This window comes from Bombina bombina, chromosome 1 (genome assembly GCF_027579735.1).
Source record: "Bombina bombina isolate aBomBom1 chromosome 1, aBomBom1.pri, whole genome shotgun sequence".
NCBI lineage: Eukaryota > Metazoa > Chordata > Amphibia > Anura > Bombinatoridae > Bombina > Bombina bombina.
In genome coordinates, this window is record NC_069499.1 from 1456601154 (window position 1) to 1456625210 (window position 24057).

At 39.6% G+C, this 24057-nt stretch overlaps 2 protein-coding genes across 2 annotated transcripts in view; one reads left to right on the forward strand and one right to left on the reverse strand.

The window, feature by feature from the left end:
• AFMID (arylformamidase) overlaps positions 1-19219 on the forward strand; it is a 138296-nt gene extending 119077 nt beyond the window's left edge. Inside the window, exon 12 of the mRNA XM_053706181.1 lies at positions 18479-19219. The gene's annotated coding sequence lies outside the window, so the exon portion shown is untranslated. The remainder of the gene's footprint in view (positions 1-18478) is intronic.
• The window catches only part of LOC128653079 (uncharacterized), a 31228-nt gene continuing 13876 nt past the window's right edge, over positions 6706-24057 (reverse strand). The window contains exons 5-8 of the mRNA XM_053706160.1: positions 8634-8819; positions 7432-7569; positions 7074-7266; positions 6706-6996 (exon numbers count right to left, since the gene is read on the reverse strand). Of these exons, the coding sequence (XP_053562135.1) occupies positions 6713-6996; positions 7074-7266; positions 7432-7569; positions 8634-8819 (801 nt within the window). The 3' untranslated portion in view covers positions 6706-6712. The remainder of the gene's footprint in view (positions 6997-7073; positions 7267-7431; positions 7570-8633; positions 8820-24057) is intronic.

Sequence of the window (24057 nt, forward strand, 5' to 3'; positions counted from 1 at the left end):
GATGGTTTCGCAGAAAGACTCTCCCTGCATCTCTGGACTCTAACTTTCATCCATGCTTTCACTGAAAGGCTGACAGAATTACTTAAAACTCCAGTCCCATGCCGAAGAGTACTACCCTCCATAAGAGACTAATCACAAACTTCTGACACTTTTCTTCCAACTTCCTGGGACGAAAGGCAAAGAATGACTGGGGGATGAGGGAAGTGGGAGGGGTATTTAATCCTTTGTAATTAATGCAGCTGTGGACTCTTTCCATTTATAAAGAAAATGGTCCTTTAACATACATTTTTGTTTTGCCATGGTTCTACTGCACGACACAAAAGAGAGATATTCCCCCCAAGGCTTGTTATGAAAGCTGCTGCTATACACATCCAGTGCTTGCCTCAATAATCTATTGTATATGTGCGGTCATTCCAATAAAAGCAGATGACTGATGTCTGGAAGCTGTGTACATCTCTGCAGAAGAGAGTTGTAAGCAAATAAACCTTGCTGGCACGTCACAGCAGTACTTGATGCATAAGTGGAATGTTCTATGTGTAAAACAGAGAGGAAGTGATTCCCTGACTTGCCAGGTACAATGTAGTAGGATAGTGTAGTATACAAAAAGTACACCGTGGTGCCTGAGAAAATGAATGTTGCTCTATTGTACATGAATCATCACAGGGAGCCAACACATATGGGAGAACCAACACACTGAAAATATCTAAAAGCTCTGAATCAAGGTGCATCCTTTAGGGAAAGGTATAGCTTGTACACATCGGGGAAGAATTATCAAGCTCCGAATGGAACTTGATACCCCTGTTCTGTGCGAGCCTTCAGGCTCGCCAAAAAAAACAATAGTTATGAAGCAGCGGTCCAAAAACTTGTCCGCCTGCTCTGAGGCTGCGGACATCAATCCGCCCAATCCTATACGATCGGGCTGATTGACACCCCGTGCTAGCGGCCGATTGGCCACAAATCTGCAGGGTGTGGCATTGCACAAGCAGTTCACCAGAACTGCTTGTGCAATGATAAATGCTGACAGCGTAAACTGTTGGCATTTATCAATGTGCAGCGGACATGATACGCTACATTGCATCATGTCTGCCCGCACGTAAAATAAATGGGCCCAATCATCTGTTAGCAGTGAAATCCTCATCCTTAGATATAAAAAGGTATGGGAAGCGTACGTGGGAAGCTCTGTGCCAGGCAACATCTGAGGCAGAAGGCATAGTGATAGCTTTAGAGTTCACCAGAATGGAACAGACATAAGATAAAAACACCCAGATGAATAAACACATTAAAGCTCTTAGGTTTTTTGTTTTCTTTAACAAAAAGTATCAAGTTTTCTATAAACACCTTTTATTTGGGCAGGATGATAAGGTTTCTAATTTCAAAATAAGATATTTGTTTATTTACTTCAATGGGACCTCTTAGCATCATGAGATGTCATGGTAAGGGTACCAGTTATATATTAGTGACTAAGAGGTATTGGAGGAAGCCACTAGCATTAGTATCAGTAAATCTAATAATCTATTTCTCAGCATCTCTGACCTTGCATGTTATCACGGAACAACTTTTTTAAAAAAAAATAAATTTAAAACAAACTTTCCTTTTCTAATCAGCATTTGCAAGACTGCAACATATTCTCCTGCAATGTAATTTATATCCCTGTAAGGATTATCTGTGAAGTTTCATCACTCTTTGGCCCTGGTTGTGTGTGAACTAAATTTGTCTGTACTGCCATTGACCTTCTTATTGACTAATATTTTTATTGAACGTAAACTTACTTTGGTCGTCCTGGACATGTGTATTTGTGTATGAATACATCTGATTCCTTCATGTGTAGCCTTATTTATCTAGAACCCGAATACCAGGCCGCGTATTCCCAGAGCATATCAAGCAGTGCAACAATATTTTCATAATTGTTTTATTCATGTCTAGAACAGGGTCAGCAAACTTTTTCTATAAATGACCACAAAGTAAATAAGCAAAATCATGGATATTTTGTAAGTACTTCTACAATAAGAGAGGAAACACATTTCAACAAAATTAAAAAATTTGGATGCAGCCTGATTTTTCATTATTTATATTTGTGAAGAATTTATGCTGTGGTGAGATTACATTTTAAAGTACCCCATTTTTCTTACCGTTGCCTTCCTTTGAGTTGGGAATATTGTGTAGAGTAGACGTATATTTGAATGTGCTGAGCAGCAGTGCAAAACTATGCGATCTCGACACATAGGTTACTGTTGTAGCTACTCATAGGCAGTACATTAACAAATGAAATTGGCTGTGTTCAAATAAAACTTTATTTATCATTCAAATTTGAATTTGATTTATGTTCGAGTGTGTAACAAAATGTTATTCTTCTTTGAATTTGTTCAAGCATTTAAAAAGGACATTAAACACTTTGAGATGGTATTATAAAATGATAAATTTTATATATAAAACAAAATACAATATACTTTTTGTCCCCTTTTCCTGTAATTCAATTCTGAAATTGTGAGCTTTTCAGTTCCAGTTATAAATGGAAGTCCGGAACACGGTTATATTCCACACAGTTATTGGCTGCACACTCTAGTGACCTATTTATAACCGTCCCTAATTGGCCACAGCAGAGAAGGTAACCTAAGTTACAACATGGCAGCTCCCATTGTTTTATAAACACTAAAACTTTACACTTATTTTGTCAATATTTAAACATCTACTAAAACATTAAAAAATACATCTACATGTTATTCTCAGACTAATCTTTTCTTTCAATGCATCATTCTATTTAGCATTCATTTAGTGTTTAATGTTCCTTTAAGAATGTAAAAAACATTATTAGCTTGCAGGACTTAAAAAAAAAAAAAATCATACACCTAGATTACGAGTTTTGTCGGTAAAGCTGTGCGTGGCTAACAAGCAGTTTTCCCTCACCGCTCACCTACAGTAACGCTGGTATTACGTTTTTTTTTTAAACCCGGCGTAAACGCAGAAAAGTGAGAGAAGAACAAAATTTAGCTCCACATCTCACCTCAATACCAGCGCTGCTTACGGTAGCGGTGAGCTGGCTAAATGTGCTCATGCACGATTTCCCCATAGGAATCAATGGGGCAGAGCCGGCTGAAAAAAAAACCCTCCTAACGCAGCCCCATTGATTCCTATGGGAAAGAAAATGTATGTCTACACCTAACACCCTAACATGAACCCTGAGTCTAAACACCCCTAATCTTACACTTATTAACCCCTAATCTGCCGCCCCCGACATCTCCGACACCTGCATTATAATTATTAACCCCTAATCTGCCGCTCCGGACACCGCCGCCACCTACATTATAGTTATGAACCCCTAATTTGCCGCCCCCAATGTCGCTGCAACCTACCTACACTTCTTAACCCCTAATCTGCCGCCCACAACGTCGCCGCCACTAAAATAAAGTTATTAACCCCTAAACCTCCGTACTCCCGCATCACAAACACTAGTTAAATTTTATTAACCCCTAATCTGCCGTCCATAACATCGCCGCCACCTAACTACACTTATTAACCCCTAATCTGCCGTCCCTAACATCGCCGCCACCTAACTACACTTATTAACCCCTAATCTGCCATCCCTAACATCGCCGCAACCTAACTACACTTATTAACCCCTAATCTGCCGCCGCCACTATAATAAATATATTAACCCCTAAACCTAAGTCTAACCCTAACACCCCCCTAATTTAAATATAATTTAAAATAATCTAAATAAAAAAACTTTAATTAACTAAATATTTACCTATAAAATAAACCCTAAGATAGCTACAATATAACTAATAGTTACATTGTAGCTATCTTAGGGTTTATTTTTATTTTTCAGGCAACTTTGTATTTATTTTAACTAGGTACAATAGTTATTAAATAGTTATTAACTATTTAATAGCTACCTAGCTAAAATAAAGACAAATTTAACTGTAAAATAAAAATAAACCTAATTACAATTACACCTAACACTACACTATAATTAAATTAATTCCCTAAACTAACTACAATTAAATACAATTCTTTAAATTACGGGGGGGGGGGAAACACTAAATTACAGAAAATAATAAAATAATTACAATTTTTTTAAACTAATTACACCTAATCTAATCCCCCTAATAAAATAAAAAATCCCCCCAAAATAATAAAAAATCCCTACCCTATATTAATTTACAAATAGCCCTTAAAAGGGCTTTTTGCGGGGCATTGCCCCAAAGTAATCAGCTCTTTTACCTGTAAAAAAAAATACAATACCCCCCAACATTAAAACCCACCACCCACACACCCAACCCTACTCTAAAACCCACCCAATCCCCCCCTTAATAAAACCTAACACTAACCCCTTGAACCCTACCTTGAGACGTCTTCACCCAACCGGGCAGAAGTGGTCCTCCAAACGGGCAGAAGTCTTCATCCAAGTCGGGAAGAAGAGGTCCTCCAGACGGCAGAAGTCTTCATCCAGACGGCATCTTCTATCTTCATCCATCCGAGGCGGAGCGGGTCCATCTTCAAGACATCCGATGCGGATCATCCTCTTCCTTCCGACGACTAACACTAAATGACGGTACCTTTAAGATCCAAGATGGCGTCCCTTCAATTCCGATTGGCTGATAGAATTCTATCAGCCAATCGGAATTATGGTAGAAAAAATCCTATTGGCTGATGCAATCAGCCAATAGGATTGAAGTTCAATCCTATTGGCTGATCCAATCAGCCAATATGAGTGAGCTTGCATTCTATTGGCTGTTCCAATCAGCCAATAGAATGCCAGCTCAATCCTATTGGCTGATTGTATCAGCCAATAGGATTTTTTCTACCTTAATTCTGATTGGCTGATAGAATTCTATCAGCCAATCGGAATTGAAAGGACGCCATCTTGGATGACGTCACTTAAAGGTACCGTCATTTAGTGTTAGTCGGAAGGAAGGAAGAGGATGTTCCGCGTTGGATGTCTTGAAGATGGACCCGCTCCGCATGGATGAAGATAGAAGATGCCGTCTGGATGAAGACTTCTGCCCGGCTGGAGGACCTCTTCTGTCCGGATAGGATGAAGACTTTTGGCCGTCTGGAGGACCACTTCTGCCCAGTTGGGTGAAGACGTCTCAAGGTAGGGTGATCTTCAAGGGGTTAGTGTTAGGTTTTATTAAGGGGGGATTGGGTGGGTTTTAGAGTAGGATTGGGTGTGTGGGTGGTGGGTTTTAATGTTGGGAGGGGTATTGTATTTTTTCTTTTACAGGTAAAAGTGCTGATTACTTTGGGGCAATGCCCCGCAAAAAGCCCTTTTAAGGGCTATTTGTAATTTAGTATAGGGTAGGGATTTTTACTATTTTGGGGGGCTTTTTATTTTATTAGGGGGATTAGATTAGGTATAATTAGTTTAATTTTTTTTAAATTATTTTATTATTTTCTGTAATTTAGTGTTGTTTTTTTCCGTAATTTAGATAATTGTATTTAATTGTATTTAATTTAGGTAATTAATTTAATTATAGTGTAGTGTTAGGTGTAATTGTAACTTAGGTTTATTTTTATTTTACAGGTAAATTTGTCTTTATTTTAGCTAGGTAGCTATTAAATAGTTACTATTTAATAAGTATTGTACCTAGTTAAAATAAATGCAAAGTTGCCTGAAACATAAAAATAAACCCTAAGCTAGCTATGTAATTATTAGTTATATTGTAGCTAGCTTAGGGTTTATTTTATAGGTAAGTATTTAGTTTTAAATGGGAATAATTTAGTTAATTAAAGTTATTTTATTTAGATTATTTTAAATTATATTTAGGTTATGGGGTTTGTTAGGTTTAGACTTAGGTTTAGGGGTTAATATATTTATTATAGTGGCGGCGACGTTGGCAGCGGCAGATTAGGGGTTAATAAGTGTAGTTCGGTGGCGGGGATGTTAGGGACGGCAGATTAGGGGTTAATAAAATGTAACTAATGTTTGCGAGGCGGGAGTGCGGCGGTTTAGCGGTTAATATATTTATTAAAGTGGCGGCGATGTCCGGTCGGCAGATTAGGGGTTAAAAATTTAATTTAAGTGTTTGCGATGTGGGGGGGCTCGGTTTAGGGGTTAATAGGTAGTTTATGGGTGTTAGTGTACTTTTTAGCACTTTAGTTAAGAGTTTTATGTTACAGTGTTAGCCCATAAAACTCTTAACTACTGACTTTTAAATGCGGTAGGAGTCTTGACAGGAGAGGCTGTACCGCTCACTTTTTCTAAGACTCGTAATACCGGCGTTAGGCAAATCCCATTGAAAAGATAGGATACGCAATTGACGTAAGTGGATTTGCGGTATGTTCGAGTCGCGGAAAAAAAGTGAGTGGTACACCTGTACCTGCAAAACTCGTAATTCCAGCGTTAGGAAAAAAGCAGCTTTGGGACCTCTCAACTCTGCTTTATAAGGCTAACGCAAAACTCGTAATCTAGGCCATAGTGTGCCTGATTTGACTCCTGGGGTAGGCCGTTTGCCTAACCCTGGTCTAAAAGATCCAGACATAGTGTATTTGTGGGATACAAGCCTCCAATAACTTGACTTGGAATTAATTTCCAAGAGTGGCTAACATTTTCTATGCAAGTTTTATGCAGTATCAATTTTTTTCACTTTCTTTGTAATATGAATGTATTAGTTTAGTGTTAGATGCAGTGACCAAAGACATATTACAAAGTTGCTACAGTTCTATTTAGAATCATATGGTTAAATTATTGCACCCACTGCATAGTAGTTGGTCATAAACTACTCTTCTCTTCATTGTATTTATTAAGAACATGTTCAAGCTTTTCCAATGCCAACTGGGTGTCCTGCTGATTTATGTCACGGTGCCACACCAGCCTCACACAATTTGAGGACATGGCTAAAGCTCTGATGCTTGCCCCATGCCCATTCTCCACTGATGCTAGACTTTCACACAGTTCTTGAGCTGAAAGCTTCCCATTCATCTTTAGCATAACTATATTGCTCTCCACACTGTGGGGTTCTGAAGAGCAGAGTGGGGAGGCCAGTGCATGTACACCTGGAAAGCACAACACAGAATAAGAATAGTTATGAGAAAAAGATGTGTGGTGCTTAGACTTCAAACAGTTTGTTTACCTTTAGAAAATGCCTTGGCATTCTGATGGTCCAATATAATATTTTCTTTAGCACGATTAAGAGCGACTATTCCTGTTGCAGCCAGCACCCCAGATTGACGCATCCCCCCACCAAGCAACTTCCTCGCTCTGCGAGCTTCAGCCACAAACTGTGCTCGCCCTCCAAGCAGTGATCCTGCAGGAGCTCCCAGTCCCTGGAAATACAGGTCTGGCAATGTGAGTTCTGTAGATGAGTCATTCTTATTAACCACAAACCACCCTATGGCCCAAATATATCTACATATTTTTTCTTTACCACTCTTGGTATAGACATATTGGTCCCCAAGAACCAGAACCATTTCTTTATTTAGTGACTATACCTTGGATAGACAGATGGACACAGAATCACAGTATTGACCAATCTCTGCAGGTTCCACCCCTAAGGAGCAAGAAGCATTCAGTAGACGAGCACCATCCATGTGAACTTTCAGACCATATTGGTCAGCCAAAGTCCTGACCTGAATACACAGAGTGAACACTTGTTAAATATCAAAAGAAACTGTTGAAATTATGCAACATAAACAATATCAACCTATTAAGCTACTTGTCTAATTGTTGTAAAGCTGTTTCTGTTATATTTGTCATCTTAAAGGAATAAGTGAATCAAAAGTAAACTTTAAAGGGACAGTGTACCATGAAACTGATTTTCCCTTAACGTGTTTAATGACTTTAAACTGTAAGGGAAATTGCTTCTTTAAGATTATTTTGTTTATGTAATATATGTTTCTACTTAAAACCACAACTCAATCAAATTGGGTGAGCTTGCAGGGAGAGATGTCCTTGTTACCTTATATATAGATATATAAATATATAGATTTACACAAAGTGTTTCTTAGCGTATAAAGACCAATACTTAAAGGGAACAAAGAAAAATTAAAATTTTAGACACCCCCCACAGGGAGCGTGATTTTTTTCTAAACCTTCTTTTTAGATAGCTTTTCTATAACCAGTACTTAAGTACACATTTTTTAGTTTAGGTGGGGATACAACAATCAAAAACAACTATTTTAAATGATGAAATAAAGGTAAATTATCTATTTGTCAACATTTTAATGAACTCCAGTAGGTAACATGAATCACCAAGAACATTTTAAAATGAAGTACACTGTTCCTTAAATGATTCAGATAGAATACTAAAAACATTCTAAGCATTCTAAATTTAACTCTCTCTCTATTGGTATCTCTTGTTGAAACTCTGCTTCTTACCTTCACAGTATACTGAAGTAGGCTCAGGAGCGTGCAAGTGACAAACATTATATGGCAGAGCATATATTAATATATAATTATATATAGTGCTAAATATATGTGCATGCTCCTAAGTATGTACTGTATGAATCATGAACTTCCATGTCCCTTTAACAGATAAACAATTTCTAATTACTACCGTGTTTACAGTGATCAGAGCAATTTTGATACACAGGAAGGCCCGCTGGGCCTACAGTGACAGGAACCTTAATTTCAACATTTGTATATTTATTTAGCAAATCAAATTTTAAGAACCAAATACCTGTAAGTACCTTACCTCCATCATGTAGGACAAAGGTAGGACACGCCCTCCCATACGATTGTGCGTGTTCTCCAAGCAGACAAGGTGCGTCTTAGCATAGTGTGGGTCTGGATAAGAATGTTGGATCTTACTCTCCAAATCTTGCAGATCCAGACATCCATTGTTAAAAGTTTTCACTGGTCGGGAAAAAACACCTGCAATCTAATGGTATTAAAGGCTTTATACCAGGAACTGAAAAATCTATGAATCAAATTTAAGTTTTCAAAAGAAAGAAAGTATGTGTGTGTGTACTCTATGCACCTATAATTTTAGTTTCATAAATTACTCCATTATATGCTTGAAATTGTCTGAAAGCTGTTATATGCCTCCGGTTTGGTTAGCACTATAAACATGAATTTTAAGTGAATTAGTTCAACATTTTTTAAGTAGTTGAAGTTTTTTATTTTTTTAAAGGTGTTTTAATCACCCAATATGGCACTAGGAGGATCATTGTTATTTAGATTTAAAAAGGTCTGAATAATTTTAGAAATAAAAAGTGATGGTAAACTCAAGCTTATAAATTTTAATACTTTGGATGTACATATTACTTTTTAAAGTCACTCCGTTACCTTTTCCCCCGGCCGCCTCTGCCTGAGAATTTCTGTAATCTCAATTTGATAGACAGGTGTATTGTCCAATAGGGACTGCACCATATGCCCTATGCCAGTCTAGTATAAGCATGCTCCCGTGCTGGTGATTTAAAGCAGAATCGCCAGAACTACAACTGTACAAATGCAGTTTCAGCTCCGATCTTACCGCTGCTTATAGTGAACAGTGAATATTCCTGTCAGTAACAATTCACTGTTCACTGCAGCAGTAAAAACGGCAAGGAATATGTAGCACCTTATAAATTAAAAAAATAATTATAAAATGTGCTTTTACTTTAAAAATATTTACCTGTTTTAATGACAATAGGTTTAGAGATCTGAGCAAAAACTGCATTTGTACAGTTGTAGTTCTGGCAATTCTGCTTTAAATCACCAGCATGGGAGCATGCTTATACTAGGCTGACATAGGGCATATGGTGCAGTCCCTATTGGACGATGCACCTGTCTGTCAAATTAACATTACAGATATTCTCACACAGAAGCGTCCGGGTCACAGGTAACGGAGCGGCTTTAAAAAGTAACATTTTCATTGGGAAAAAGTTTATTTTAAAATATTCAGGCATCACTGTGCACATACTGTAGGAGTACATCCAAAGTATTAAAAATTATAAGCTTGAGTTTACCATCACTTTAATTTGGTTTGGAAATAAAAGTGCTAGGTATCTATATTGTGCTTTTCTAATTTTTATGTAAAACTGAATGTTTTTTTTTTTAGATATTTACTTTGCAAGGGCCATTTTTGCAACCAATTTGGTTAGTCAATTACTACAAAAGAATTCTTAACTAAACCTGTTTAACAGCTTTTAATATATTGAAAGGGTTGCATCGCTGTCTACTAGAAGAGCTGAACAAAGTCAGCAAAGCCTTCTCTTATGGTTGTACACTTATTTAAGGAAACACTTTGTAATTCATTTTTTGCTGTGTTGTTCCAATATAAAATAATTCTATACTAATACAAATTTAAGAAAAAGCCTTCCAAATTTAATCCTACTCAAAACAAAAGTACATACTTGGAAATGTTTTATATTTTGGTAAATCAAGAACTAAGGGAGTTGAAAGAGAGAAGAGAAAATCCTTGTGATAATTATCTCCTTGTGAAAGGAAAGCTTTATATGAATTTACAATGAATGACAGCAAACTGAACGGCCAAGCGGACAAAGGAGGTGGAGTTGTTCTACAAGACACACACACATATATACTGTACACTGTATTTATGGAGCATTATGCATATTGTCCGATAATGAATATTATAAAGTTATTATGAACAACCCAACTTCAGATTTAGTTAAACTGTTTAAACTACTTATTGAAGGAACAGAGAAAAATGTGATCAGTAAGGATGAATTTAATTTGCTTTACATTAAGGAACCAAGGGTCCCCATTTTTAGCATCTACCAAAAATCCATAAGGATTTGAAAAATCCACCAGGAAGACCTATCATTTCAGGAATATGCTATCTAGCATCTAATCTTTCATTATATATAGATCTATTTCTTCAGGTATTAGTTTCCAACACTTAATTATATTTAAAGTATAGCACTAAACTTAATAAAACCTATGATAGAAGAAACCAAGATGACTTCCATTTTAATCGAACCGCTGATATTAGATCTCTGTATACAGTCATCAATAATGATGAAGGGATTCATAGGGATAAGAATATTTGTTCCACCTTTGATTTTCCTTCTGTTACTCAAAGAACCTTTTTAATAAAATGCATAAAGTTTATTCTTGATAACAACTATTTCAGCTTTAATGGCAAATCCTATGAACCGATCCAAGGTACTCGGATCGCCCATAGCTATGTGAATTTAGCTTTAGAGGAATTTTTAAAAACCTGGGCACTTTAGCATCAAAATTTACATTCACTTTAATGTTTCTCAGCTGTCTTTTAAAATATTTTATTTTCTTATCTGTCTTTTCCCTTGACCATATCTGGGTTTATTTTATTAGATAATTGACAAATAGATGGATATTTCCCTTAGAGCTCATAAGTGACTTTTTAATTTGTTTTAATTTTCCTTCTTTTATATTTGTTTCTAGTAAAGATGACGATAAAGAGAGACTTCAATCAGTTGTTGAATAAACTACTATTTATTACAAGAAGGTCTAATGTTCTCTGTAAACATAAACACCTTATTTTTCTCTTTCTTTAATGGATTTATACTTTATCTTATAAATGCAAGCGTTGGCAGGTTATACTATGTCAGTGAAATGGTGTATTCAGTACACAATGTGTATGTTTGTCTTGGAATACTAATAGAAACAATAATAACAAAAATGTTGGGGTTTGAATATAAAATGAAACAAAATGGGGCCATATAGAAGTATCCGCACTAATGAAAACACAAAAAGAAAGACAATGTGATGCCAGTGAGAAACACAGAAAAAGGAGAAAGGAAAGGTTAAGTGAGTAAGGAAAAAAAGTAGGAGGATAGAGGCAGGTGGAAAAAGGGCAAAGAAAGAGGGAACATTTTGTTCAGTGCAAAAAAATTAAAGATCACAGGAAGGTGGATGAGAAGGAAAAAAGTATGGGTCAGGAGAGAGGTAGAGAAAACAGTATGGTTTGTACTGGCAATTATCCTTAACATGTGGTACTCCTGGCTATATGTCTGCCTTACTGCATGGGACTACTGCTGAAATACCTTATGTGCACATATGGGCTATTTACCCTTTGTTTACATGTGTCATTAATCTGCCACATGATTTATTAGCACTATATGTATGCCCTATGCACTTCAAATTAGACAGTAAACACCTTGTAATTACAAGACATTTATGTTGTGTTGCTATAGAATAGCATATCAACCAAGTCTTCATTTTTTAAGTTAACCTCTTAACAACCGAGGATGTGCCAGGCACGTCCTACAAAGAGTGGTCTTTAAAGACCAAGGACATGCCAGGCACGTCCTCAGTGTTTTCAAGCGGTGGAAGCGATCATGATCGCTTCCAGCCGCTTTCAGGGTATTGCAGTGATGCCACGATATTGAGGCATCCTGCAATACCCTTTTGTTAGCCACCGATGCAGAGAGAGCCACTATAGAAGATCAATATAAAACTCTCAACTATAATGGAGGAAATAAAAAAATCAGAATAGTAGGCTCACCGAGCTAGAACAAAGGGTATCGGATTGTGAAGACAAACAAAATGCTATTGACCCCAAGTATGATCTGATTGTGAAACAAACCATCAAGTTGATTGCTAAATTAGAAGAATTGGAGGACAGAAGCAGGCTTAACAACTTGAGGATAATAGGTCTCCCTGAAGAAGTTAAAGCAGAAAGCCTGATACAGTTCGCTGAAGAAATTCTACCCTCACTTTTGAAGTTGGAGGGAGCAAGATCCAAATTTACAGTGTAAAGAGCGCTCAGAACAGGGAGAGCTCTGGGTGTACCCGATCAGAGATGAAAGAGATCAAGACCGGTTGTTGTGAAATATTTGAATTTCCAAACCAAAATGGAGATAATAAGAGAATAATGCAACACTTAACCTACAAGGATGAAAAGTTACTGCTATTCCAGGACTTCTCATGTGAGACTGCATCAAAAAGGAAACTCTTTTTAAGTATTTGTACACAACTTGTGAAAGAGGGAAGTTTTTTTTCACTGCTATACCCAGCTAAACTTAGAATTAAATCCGGCAATGACGTTTTTGTTTTTGAAACCCCTGAACAAGCACAAATTTTTCTAGACAAGGACAAAGTTATTACTTGAATTGCTAGGGTGACTTCCCTTTCTTTGTTCTTAGTAATTTATGTTTAATATATATATATATATATATATATATTTATTTATTTTTTATTCCCATATCCAAGGCCATAGATAGTAAAGAAAGATTAAATACAGTGACAACCATACTCAGGCCACTTCTGTATATTTCTAATTAGGGTACAGAAATGTCACTGGAGTAGAATCGGCCATATGTCTTCTTATAGTGTACACTAGGTTTTTCTTATTACACCCCTAACCAGGTAATTTTTTTGGCACAATTCTAATTAGGGTATAGAAATGTCACTAGAGCACAATTGGCTATATGCCTTGTTAAAGTATACACTAAGAGAAAAACTATGAAGCACTGTTTCTCTTTTAAGGATTTTTTTTCACTACTAAATGCAGAAGATTCACAATGAAAAGGCACTAATAGAACACTAGGGTATAATTCTCAGTTATATTAAGAGAGGGTAAATACTTAAAGTTTGGCCTAATGGAAAATTCTCCCACTGAGGATACACTTAGTGAAAAGGTTAATAGAATTTCTTATGGGGAAAAAACACTATAAGAGATTCTTGTTTTGATGATATGTTAAAATGTATGCATAAAATGTGTTGTTGTTTTTTTTTATATATATATATATATACTGTATATATATATATATATATATATATATATATATATATATATATATATATATATATATATATATATATATATATATATATATATATATACACACACACACACACACACACAAGAACCTTTATATTTCAGGCCACTGGTAGTAAAGAAAGGAGGGATCAAATATAGCGTCAACCCTGATTAGGTCACTCTTCTATAACTCTGGTTAGGGTAGGTATGGAAGTGTCATTGGAGCACATTTGATCATCTGTTTTGTTATACATGGGTATACAAAATAATACAATTACTGGAGTGCTGTTTTACCTCCAAGAACTTTTCTTTACAAGTAAAGGGTGTAACTAGTAAGGTTTTAAGATATTCATAAGACAATGGTATCAACAGAATAATTTTAAATCCCAGTTATGTTAGGAGAAGGCAAACATGTAAGGTTAGGCCTTATGGAAAACTTTATCTGTAAAGATTAAGCAGTAGGCAACTCTTAATGAAAATGCTAATAGATAACTGGGGTAAAATGGTGGAAATGGAAATAATACTTACTAGCAGGTTTTGGCTTGGATTATATGTTAAAATATGTGTATAAATAGTATCATCAAAACACTTTGGTATAAATTTTAGTTATGATTATCTGAAGATAAATGTTTAAAGTGGGTTCTTTAGGTATAGATTTTATTCGATGCTAAATTTACAAAAAGGTATAGGTTACACTTAAAGGGACACTGAACCCAAATTTTTTCTTTGATGATTCAGATAGAGCATGCAATTTTAAGCAACTTTCTAATGTACTCCTATTATAAATTTTTCGTCGTTCTCTTGCTATCTTTATTTGAAAAAGAATGCATCTAAGCGTTTTTTTTTTTGGTTTAGTACTCTGGACAGCACTTTTTTATTGGTGGATGAATTTATCCACCAATCAGCAAGAACAACCCAGGTTGTTCACCAAAAATGGGACGGCATCTAAACTTACATTCTTGCATTTCAAATAAAGATACCAAGAGAATTTGATAATATGAGTAAATTAGAAAGTTGCTTAAAATTCCATGCTCTATCTGAATCGTGGAAGAAAAAAATTGGGTTCAGTGTCCCTTTAAGGAAATGTTGTTAGACCATATGGGTTGCTTTTCCTTGGGTTTTTTTTGCTGCGAAAGAGAAGTCAGACTTATACTTCTGAAAACAGATAGAAGAATGGTTTATTTTAAAAGGTGTTTAGGAATATTATATTTAGGGGATTGTTTGTATTATTATTTATTCCATGTGGTGTTTTTTTCTTTTTTTTCCCTTCTTTCTCTTTTCTACTCTTTTTCTTCCTCTCCAGACCCTCTTTTTTACCAGAATTATGGGAGGGGTTTATAACCTTTAAAGCTATCCTAAATTATCGGAGTAAGAAAAAAAGTGGACATCAGAGGCGCGATCCGATATAGGGCGTACTTTTCGGCGCAAGTGAGGTAACCCGCGCCGCCCGGAGTTTCACCTCGCACATCGGGGTATCCAATATCCCCCGCCAGCAGTTGCTAAAGTGCCGTAAGTCGGACAAACTAGCGATGTCCAGAAATAAGCGTAAGTACAAATTTCTGGAGTCGCCAGTGACTTACGGCACTTTAGAAACTGCCGTCGCCTACAAAAACTTACTAAACTTTTAAATCTCCCGTAACTGTCTAACACGCCTCCCAAAAATAGCCCGACACGTATACCCCTCTATACGCAATCCCCCCTCTCACTCCTAACAATAAATGTATTAACCCCTAGACCGACAACCCCCCACAATGCAATAAGCCTAATTATGAACCCCTAAACTGCCATAGCCCATACCGCAATAAACCTATCCTAGTATTAACCCCTAAACCGCCGCTCCCGGACCCTGCCGCCACCTATATTAAATGTATTACCCCCTAATCTGACCCCCCTACACCGCCGCCACCTATATTAAATGTATTACCCCCTAATCTGACCCCCCCTACACCGCCGCCACCTATATTAAATGTATTACCCCCTAATCTGACCCCCCTACACCGCCGCCACCTATATTAAATTTATTAACCCCTAATCTGACCCCCCTACACCGCCGCCACCTATATTAAATATATTACCCCCTAAACCTAAGTCTAACCCTAACACTCCCTAACTTAATTATTATTTAAATAAATCTAAATAATATTAATATTATTAACTAAATTATTCCTATTTAAAACTAAATACTTACCTATAAAATAAACCCTAAGATAGCTACAATATAATTAATAATTACATTGTAGCTATTTTAGGGTTTATATTTATTTTACAGGTAACTTTGTATTTATTTTAACTAGGTACAATAGCTATTAAATAGTTAATAACTATTTATATGTATATGTTATATATATTGGATACCAAACTGCGCAGGTTTTCTATATCAGTCTATGGGGCAAAAAACTACGGGCGAAGGCAGAAATATACGAGCGTAACTTCTATGTTACGCCGTATATGTGATACCAAACCCGCGCAAAATCTGACGTCGCCGACTGCGGGCGACGCTGCATATCGGATGGGGCCCCAAAATGAATTAGAACATTCAAATATTAAGGCAAAATGGATAGGGGAGGGTTTTAGTTCTTCATATACTAAAGCAGCAAGAGGGGTAGCAATCCTTCTAAACCAAAAATTTAAATATGAAATAAAACATAAAATAATAGATAAGGAATGAAGATATGTATCAAGGAATATATATTAGGGAACATTTATGGGCCTAATAAAACTGACTGGAAATTCTGGAAGAAAATACATAGAACTAAATTCCCAGAGGGTAAACTGATAATTATGGGGGACTATAATGTGACGCCAAACTCTTTCTTTGATAGGAAAAAACTTCAAGAAAAAAGGACAATTAAAGTGACAGTAAACCTAAAAAAGAATGTTATATAATTCTGCACATAGTGCAGAATTATATAACATTATTTTAGTGTTATCGTTATAAACCCTTTTATTCCCTTTGAATTTTTTTAAAATATGTCAGTTTTTCTGACCCGCTCTCTGTACTCTGCTGAGCGGGTCTGTTTTTTACACAGCACATCAGGCCAGCTGTATAGTCACAGCCCGGCCGACCGCGCCATAACACTAAGTGCAGCTCGCTCCTGCTGTCAGACAGAGCTGCACTTAGTGTTATGGTGCGGTCGGGCCGGGTTGTGACTATACAGCTGGCCCGATGCGCTGTGTAAAAAAAACAGACCCACTCAGCAGAGTACAGAGAGCGGGTCTGAAAAACGGACATATTTTAAAAAAATTCAAAGGGAATAAAAGGGTTTATAACGATAACACTAAAATAATGTTATATAATTCTGCACTATGTGCAGAATTATATAACATTATTTTTTAGGTTTACTGACACTTTAAGATACAGAAGTCCCAGTTAAATTATGAAAATAGGGTAGTCTCAGCATTTTCTATTAATTATAAATTAGTCGATCCATGGAGACTCTTAAACCCGAATAATCTAGAATTCACTTGTTCCTCCAAATATCATAATACTCTTGCAAGATTAGACCTATTTTTAATATCAGAGTCTTTAATGTCTAGAGTTATAAATATGAAAATCTTGGAATTTGTTCTCTCAGACCACTCTTCAATTACCTTAACTTTAAGTGAGCCATATAAACCTAATTATAATGCCTTTTTTCCTTAACTATCTTGCCAAGTTGCCAAAATTTGCCGAATTTTTGGGACAAAAATGGAATGAATACAGTATCAATAATATAGAACATAAAAAAACATGGTAATTTACTGTGCGGCGGCTAAAGTAACAATGAAAGCGGAAGTTACGTCTTATCTAATCAAATTAAAGAAAGAAGGTGACATTGAGAATAGAAAACTAGCGGAGTCCCTTTCCACAGCATATACAAACCTGAGAAAACATCCATCCAAGGAAAAAAAGATACAATTACTATAAAATTAAAAAAAGAAAGAGATCTCCTTTTACTAAGTCTTGCAGGAAAGTCAATAGATAAAAACTCAATGCAATTTGAGAGATTTGGAAACAAGGTGGGGAAATATTTAGCGAGTCTGTTTAACAAAGCCAAAAAGGAAAACCTTATAGTGACAATCAATGATGGGGAAAAAAAACTACAAATAAAATAGAGGAAATATTCTCGCTCTTCCAAAACTATTTTATAAATTTATATACTTCACAGAACCCTAAGAAAGAGGGCATCCAGGGGTTTTTGGAAATAATAAAATTACCTGAGATCTCAGTAGAAGAAATGGAGGTATTAAATGCATCCATATATGCAAAAGAAATAATTAACACCATGAAAAATATGAGGAAGGGCAAAGCTCCTGGACCAGATGGTCTATCTCTTGAATTGTTTTGGCTATTGAAAGAAGAGATCACTTATGACCTAAAAAAACCCTGTATGACCAGTATTACTCTTATAGTAAGAAAACATCACCCCAATTTAAATCAGCAAACAGAATCTTGCTACCAAAGGAAGATAAAGATCTCACACAGGTATCCTCATATAGACCCATATCACTTTTAAATCTTGATTACAAGATTTTCATGAAAATTCTGGCTGATAGACAAACCAATTCTACTAAAACTCCTTCAATTTGATCAAGCGGGCTTTGTGATGGGGAGAACTCCAGAATTAAACATTAGGAAGATTTTAATCTGTCGATACAGTGATTGAAAATGGGGGGGGGGGTGATCCCTCTGCTTTGCTGGAGGCCTTCCTGCTATCTCTGGAAACAGAGAAGGCCTTCGCCAGAGTGGACTGGAGCTTCATGTTTGAAACTTTGATGAGATAGGGATTGAAGGGGAATTTCTTAAACTTGGTCAGATTCTAGCGCTACAATTTTGGTTAATAACTATATGTCATCCTCTTTTTCATTAGGTAGAGGCTGTCACGAATAACGGGCTGCAGGGGTTAGACACCTAACCCCCTGTTGATTCTCAGTGGTTTTGGGCTCCTCAGAGCAACCGCGATTTCCCAGAGCTTTTGTTTCCCTTGTTTTCCATATGTCAACCTGATCTTGAAAGAGCTGGTCTCTGACCAACCTATCCCTCTGTGGCCGGCCGGGCTCCTGGAACTACCGACCGGCCCCCACATCCAGCACCCTTCGGACACCTTTGCCTCAGGCCACTTCAGAGGCCCCTTGGGGAGGGCAAGAGATGGGCCAATTGCCGGAGGTGAGCATCAGCAAGAACCGGGGTTGGGAAATAGTTCTCCATGGGAAGGGCAAGAGACAGGGTGATTGCCGGAAGGGAGCTCCCTTGGGAACCGGGGTCCCGGACCTCCCTCCAACACCCCTTTTTCCAGTGGCTTTCCCGGTGTACGTTTGGTCGCCCATAACTTTCGAGCCGCACCATGGATCGAGGCTTTTTGGAATGTAATAGCTCGAGACACAGGGCTTTCCAACAACACCCTGGAAGTGCCGCTGCTCCCCCGGGATCACCCCAAATGCATCATCTCTATACCACTGGACACTGAGGGCCCTTGGACAAGCGTCAGCCTGTCTGGAAGGGCGGGAATGGGCAGGAAATATGAGGGACTGATAAGGCTCTTATCAAGATCAGTTTATGCATAAATGTTATGTGTTTTCCCAATAAACTCTACTTCGTGTTTTCACCTGAATGCTAGTCTGTCTAGTTTTTTGGGTGGGTTCTGCTAGAATCACTTTCTCTGCTACATAGCGGCAGGTTCCAGATATCGGAAGGATCCATTGGCGGAGCTACCCAGTCGGGATAGCCATAATCCATCACAGTGGTGGCTTCCGATTACCTGGAACATTCAAAACACCACCTGAAGTCCTTACCGGATGGAAAAATATCAAAGGCTCCGGAAGGACGAACTGCAGAGCTTACTGCAAGCTAGGGGAGGAGTAGCTGGTTCCAAGACAAAGACTGCACTCGTAGCCAAGCTGATAGAAGCTGATCAGGCTAACGAGCCGGCGGGTGGGTCGGGTGACGACCAAGGCAGTAGCTGACCAAGTACCATCTCCACCCCGGGGACTTCCATGTCGGATTTCCAGAGACAGATCCAGTGGCGACTGAACCTCTATGGTTCTAACCCCCCCCCCCCGAGGAGATTGTTACTCTGGTCATTGCCGATGGCACTAAGGTACATTTGATGGAGCTAAGTCTATGGGGGCAGTTGTGCCAGATCCCCTGGCTTCTCTGACTCGACCCAAGAAGCTACTCCATGTCGCCTTCCGGGATTTCCAGGATGATGGGGCAGAGATCGAGCGCTACCTTCAGCTTTTTTGTCGGTTGCAGGGGGTCGACGATGCTGACCGAGTCACTATTCTGCTCCCGAAACTGGCCTTTGGAGGCTTTCCAAACCATCCCTTCCAAAGACCAAGTCAATTACGACCTGGTGAGGGAGCGCATCCTTGCCCGCTATGGACTCATGCCTGAGGCACACCGGCTGAAATTCCGGGAGCTTCAGAGACAAGAGGGGCAAAAATACACCCATCGGTTAGCCTGGTCCCTGGACTCTTGTATCACCGGGTCACCATATAACCACCCTGGCAGAAGTGATACAGCTCATCCTTCTGGAGCAGTTTTACAACAGCGCTCCAGCAGAGATACAGGACTGGGTGAAGGACAAAAGACCCACCACAGCGGACTAAGCAGCCGCCTTGGCCAACCAGAATGTAGATAGCTGGCGCCAGACAGCCCCAGGACCACAGCCTGTAACTTGCTCTGCTTCCACCCCTGCACAACCCCCAACAACTCCTCAGCAGTCCCAGGCCCGGTCAACCCCTGTCTCCCCGGCCGAGGTCAGCAATCCCCATGGGTGCTATGGGTGTGGGCACCGCGGCCACTCCAAAAAGAACTGTCCAGCGCAACAAAGAAACCCTCCAGCACCACAGCCTAGGAACCCCTCTCCGGCCCAGTGGGGGATCACTCCAACCAGGTCCTACGAAGCCACCGCCCACCATGTACGCAGCGGGTCCTGCCAACTATGCAGAATGGCCAGATGAAGAGGTTGGGATCCTGCATGAGGTTGGCTTTGTAACTAAAGACAGTTGCCAGCACCATCGGTAGGACATCTGGGTCAATAGGCAGGCAGCCCATGGATTGAGGGATACTGGAGCCACGGTCTCCCTGATCCAACCGTACCTAGTCCCCACCTCCGGCCGAACAAGGAGAACCCTTGCTGTCCGGGTAGCCGGAGGTACCATCCTGGAGGTCCCCACAGCCTGGGTACACTTGAACTGGAAAACCGGCTCCCATGATGGAGGTGGGCATTATGTAGCAGCTCCCTGCCGAGGTCCTATTGGGAAATGACCTTGTTCAACTTGCCTCAGCCTTCATTGGGAATACCTCCTCGGATACCTGCCCAATGACCACCCGCCAGCAGGCCAGACACCAAGCCATCACACCGATTCCGGGGACCCAGGTGAGACATTCTGCCCGACTCCTACCTTACCCTGATCTTCCACCCCGACTACCCCCCTACCGACCCTCCTGAGCGTCCCCCTCTGACTTCGCCCAGGAGACCCTGAACGACCCGACCTTAGCCCCCTATAGAGATCGGGTGGGTACAGAGCGTTTCCACTGGGAGAGGGGGCTCCTGTACCGGATCTCCGAGCGGAGAAAGGGACCAGTGCCCAAACGTCAGCTTGTTGTACCGAATAAGTTTCGGTCCGACCTACTGAAAATAGGATACGACATTCCCCTAGCTGGTTACTTAGGAAAGTCCAGGACCCACCACCCCTTAACCCAAACATTTCTGGCCAGGAATTACAGTAGACATTAGGGAATACTGTAAATCTTGCGAGGTGTGTCAAAAAGTAGGGAAAACAGGGGACCATACTAAAGCCCCCTACCCCCTCTGCCTATTATTGACTAACCCTTTAGCAGGGTTGCCCTGGACATAGTGGGCCGCTAGCCTGGCCAAGCCCCTCAGGGAAAAGATACATCCTTAAAGTAGTGGACTATGCCATCCCCTTGGCTAATATCCAGGTGGAGACCGTAGCAGATGCAATGCTCCGGATATTCACCATGGTAGGCTTCCCCCGGGAAGTGATTTCTGACCAGGGAACACAGTTCACTGCGGAAATCACTCAGAACTTATGGAGATTGTGCGGGATCAAACCCCTACACAGTGCTCCCTACCATCCCCAGACAAATGGGCTATGTGAGCGGTTCAACGGGACCCTAAAGCAGCTGCTTAGGACGTTCTCGGCCACTCACAAGGACTGGTAAAGATTCCTGCCGCACCTCCTCTTTGCATACAGAGAGGTGCCCAAGGAATCCACAGGCTTTTCTCCCTTTGAATTAGTGTACGGCCGGAAGATAAGGGGACCCCTTGACTTAGTAAGAGCCCACTGGGAAGGGACTACAGGGGGGAAGAACACTCCGTTTTGGAGTACGTTCTCCAACTCAAAGACCGACTGAAGGATCTCACCGACCAGGTGCGAGAGAACCTTCAGGTCGCCCAGCGTAAACAAAAAAGATGGTACGTCTGGAATGCTCGTACCCGCACCCTATCAGTAGGACAGAAGGTCCTTGTCCTAAAGCTTTTAAAAACAGACAAGTTACAGGCCTCCTGGCAAGGACCGCCAGACCTTTCATGTGAACATGTTGAAGGCATATATAGAAAGGGCCAAGGATGTGCTGCTATCTGTGCTCCGGCGGTGGAGAACTCAGAGTCTTCCAATGTCAGAGCTTCCCAGACACACTGAAGCCCCCCCAAGGAGTGGCCGACATACCCCTAGACGAGAGGTTAGGGGCTGAACAGAGGAAGCAAGTCTGGCAACTCCTGGAAAGAGATGATATGTTCTCTACCGAGTGGAGACCCTGGACAGGCTCCCCTGCAACAGGAAGCCTACAGCGTCCCAGAGGCAGTCAGGGACAGCATGCGCCGTGAGCTCCAGGGAATAGTGGACCTAGGTGTTGTTGAACCGTCCAACAGCCCCTGCGCCTCCCCGGTGGTGCTGGTACCCAAAAAGGACGGGACTACCTGGTTCTGCATTGACTACCGTAAGCTCAAATGACAGACCTTTTAGACAGAATCGCCCACGGCCACTTCCTGACCACCCTCGACCTCTGCAATGGATACTGGCAGATCCCTTTAGACCCTGAGTCCATCCCCAAGTCTGCCTTCATCACCCCCTTCGGCCTCTACCAGTTCAAGGTCATTCCGTTTGGAATGAAGAACCCCCCAGCCACCTTCCAAAGGATGGTAGATTGCCTTCTGGATGGCCTCCAGGACTATGCCTGCGCATACTTGGATGACCTTGCTATCTATAGCAACACCTGGGAGGACCATCTGGCCCACCTAGGCGTCGTTTTAGATTGCCTCAGAGCCACCAAACTGACCCTGAAACCTGACAAGTGTACCATAGGGCGCTCGGAGGTCCAGTACCTGGGCCACCGAGTGGGCTGTGAAAAGCAGTGCCCAGAGCCAGCTAAGGTTGAGGCAGTGGCCTACTGGCCCACTCCCTGGACCAAAACCCAAGACCTAGCTTTTCTAGGGACTGCCAGTTACAACCGGAAATTTGTCCCCAATTACAGTGCCCTAGCCAAACCCCTGACCGACCTGATCAGTAAGCGACAGGTCCTGTGGTCCCCCAAGTGTGTAACTGCCTTCCAGAGCCTTAAGTCTGTCTTAATCTCTGCTCCAGTACCGGCCACTCCTAACCCCACGAAACGTTTTTCTGTCCACACAGACACCTCCATGTTCGGGTTGGGAGCAGTGTTAATTTCGTCGACTAAAACTTGACTAAAATGAGCATAAAACTAAAGAAATTCTGATGACTAAAATACGACTAAAACTAAAATGGCATTTTAGTCAAAAGACTATGACTAAAACTAAATCAAAATGGCATTTTAGTCAAAAGACTATGACTAAAACTAAATCAAAATTTGATGTCAAAATTAACAGTTTCTAAATATGTGTCTATACTGCATGTTTAAACCTTAATACAATTAATAATAATATGTGTTATGTTTACTCCTGGAGTATATAATGAGTTTGAAAATTATAGAGAAATGCTTAAATAATACATTACACTTTAACTAAACCCCTTAGATTTTAGTCAACTAAAATCTACTGGAGATTTAGTCGACTAATATCAACTGAAGAGTTAGTCGACTAAAACTAGACTAAAACTAAAACAATTCAGATGACTAAAATACGACTAAAACTAAAATGGCATTTTAGTCAAAAGACTATGACTAAAACTAAATCAAAATGGCATTTTAGTCAAAAGACTATGACTAAAACTAAATCAAAATTTGCTGTCAAAATTAACAGTTTCTAAATATGTGTCTATACTGCATGTTTAAACCTTAATACAATTAATAATAATAGGTGTTATGTTTACTCCTGGAGTATATAATGAGTTTGAAAATTATAGAGAAATGCTTAAATAATACATTACACTTTAACTAAACCCCTTAGATTTTAGTCAACTAAAATCTACTGGAGATTTAGTCGACTAATATCAACTGAAGAGTTAG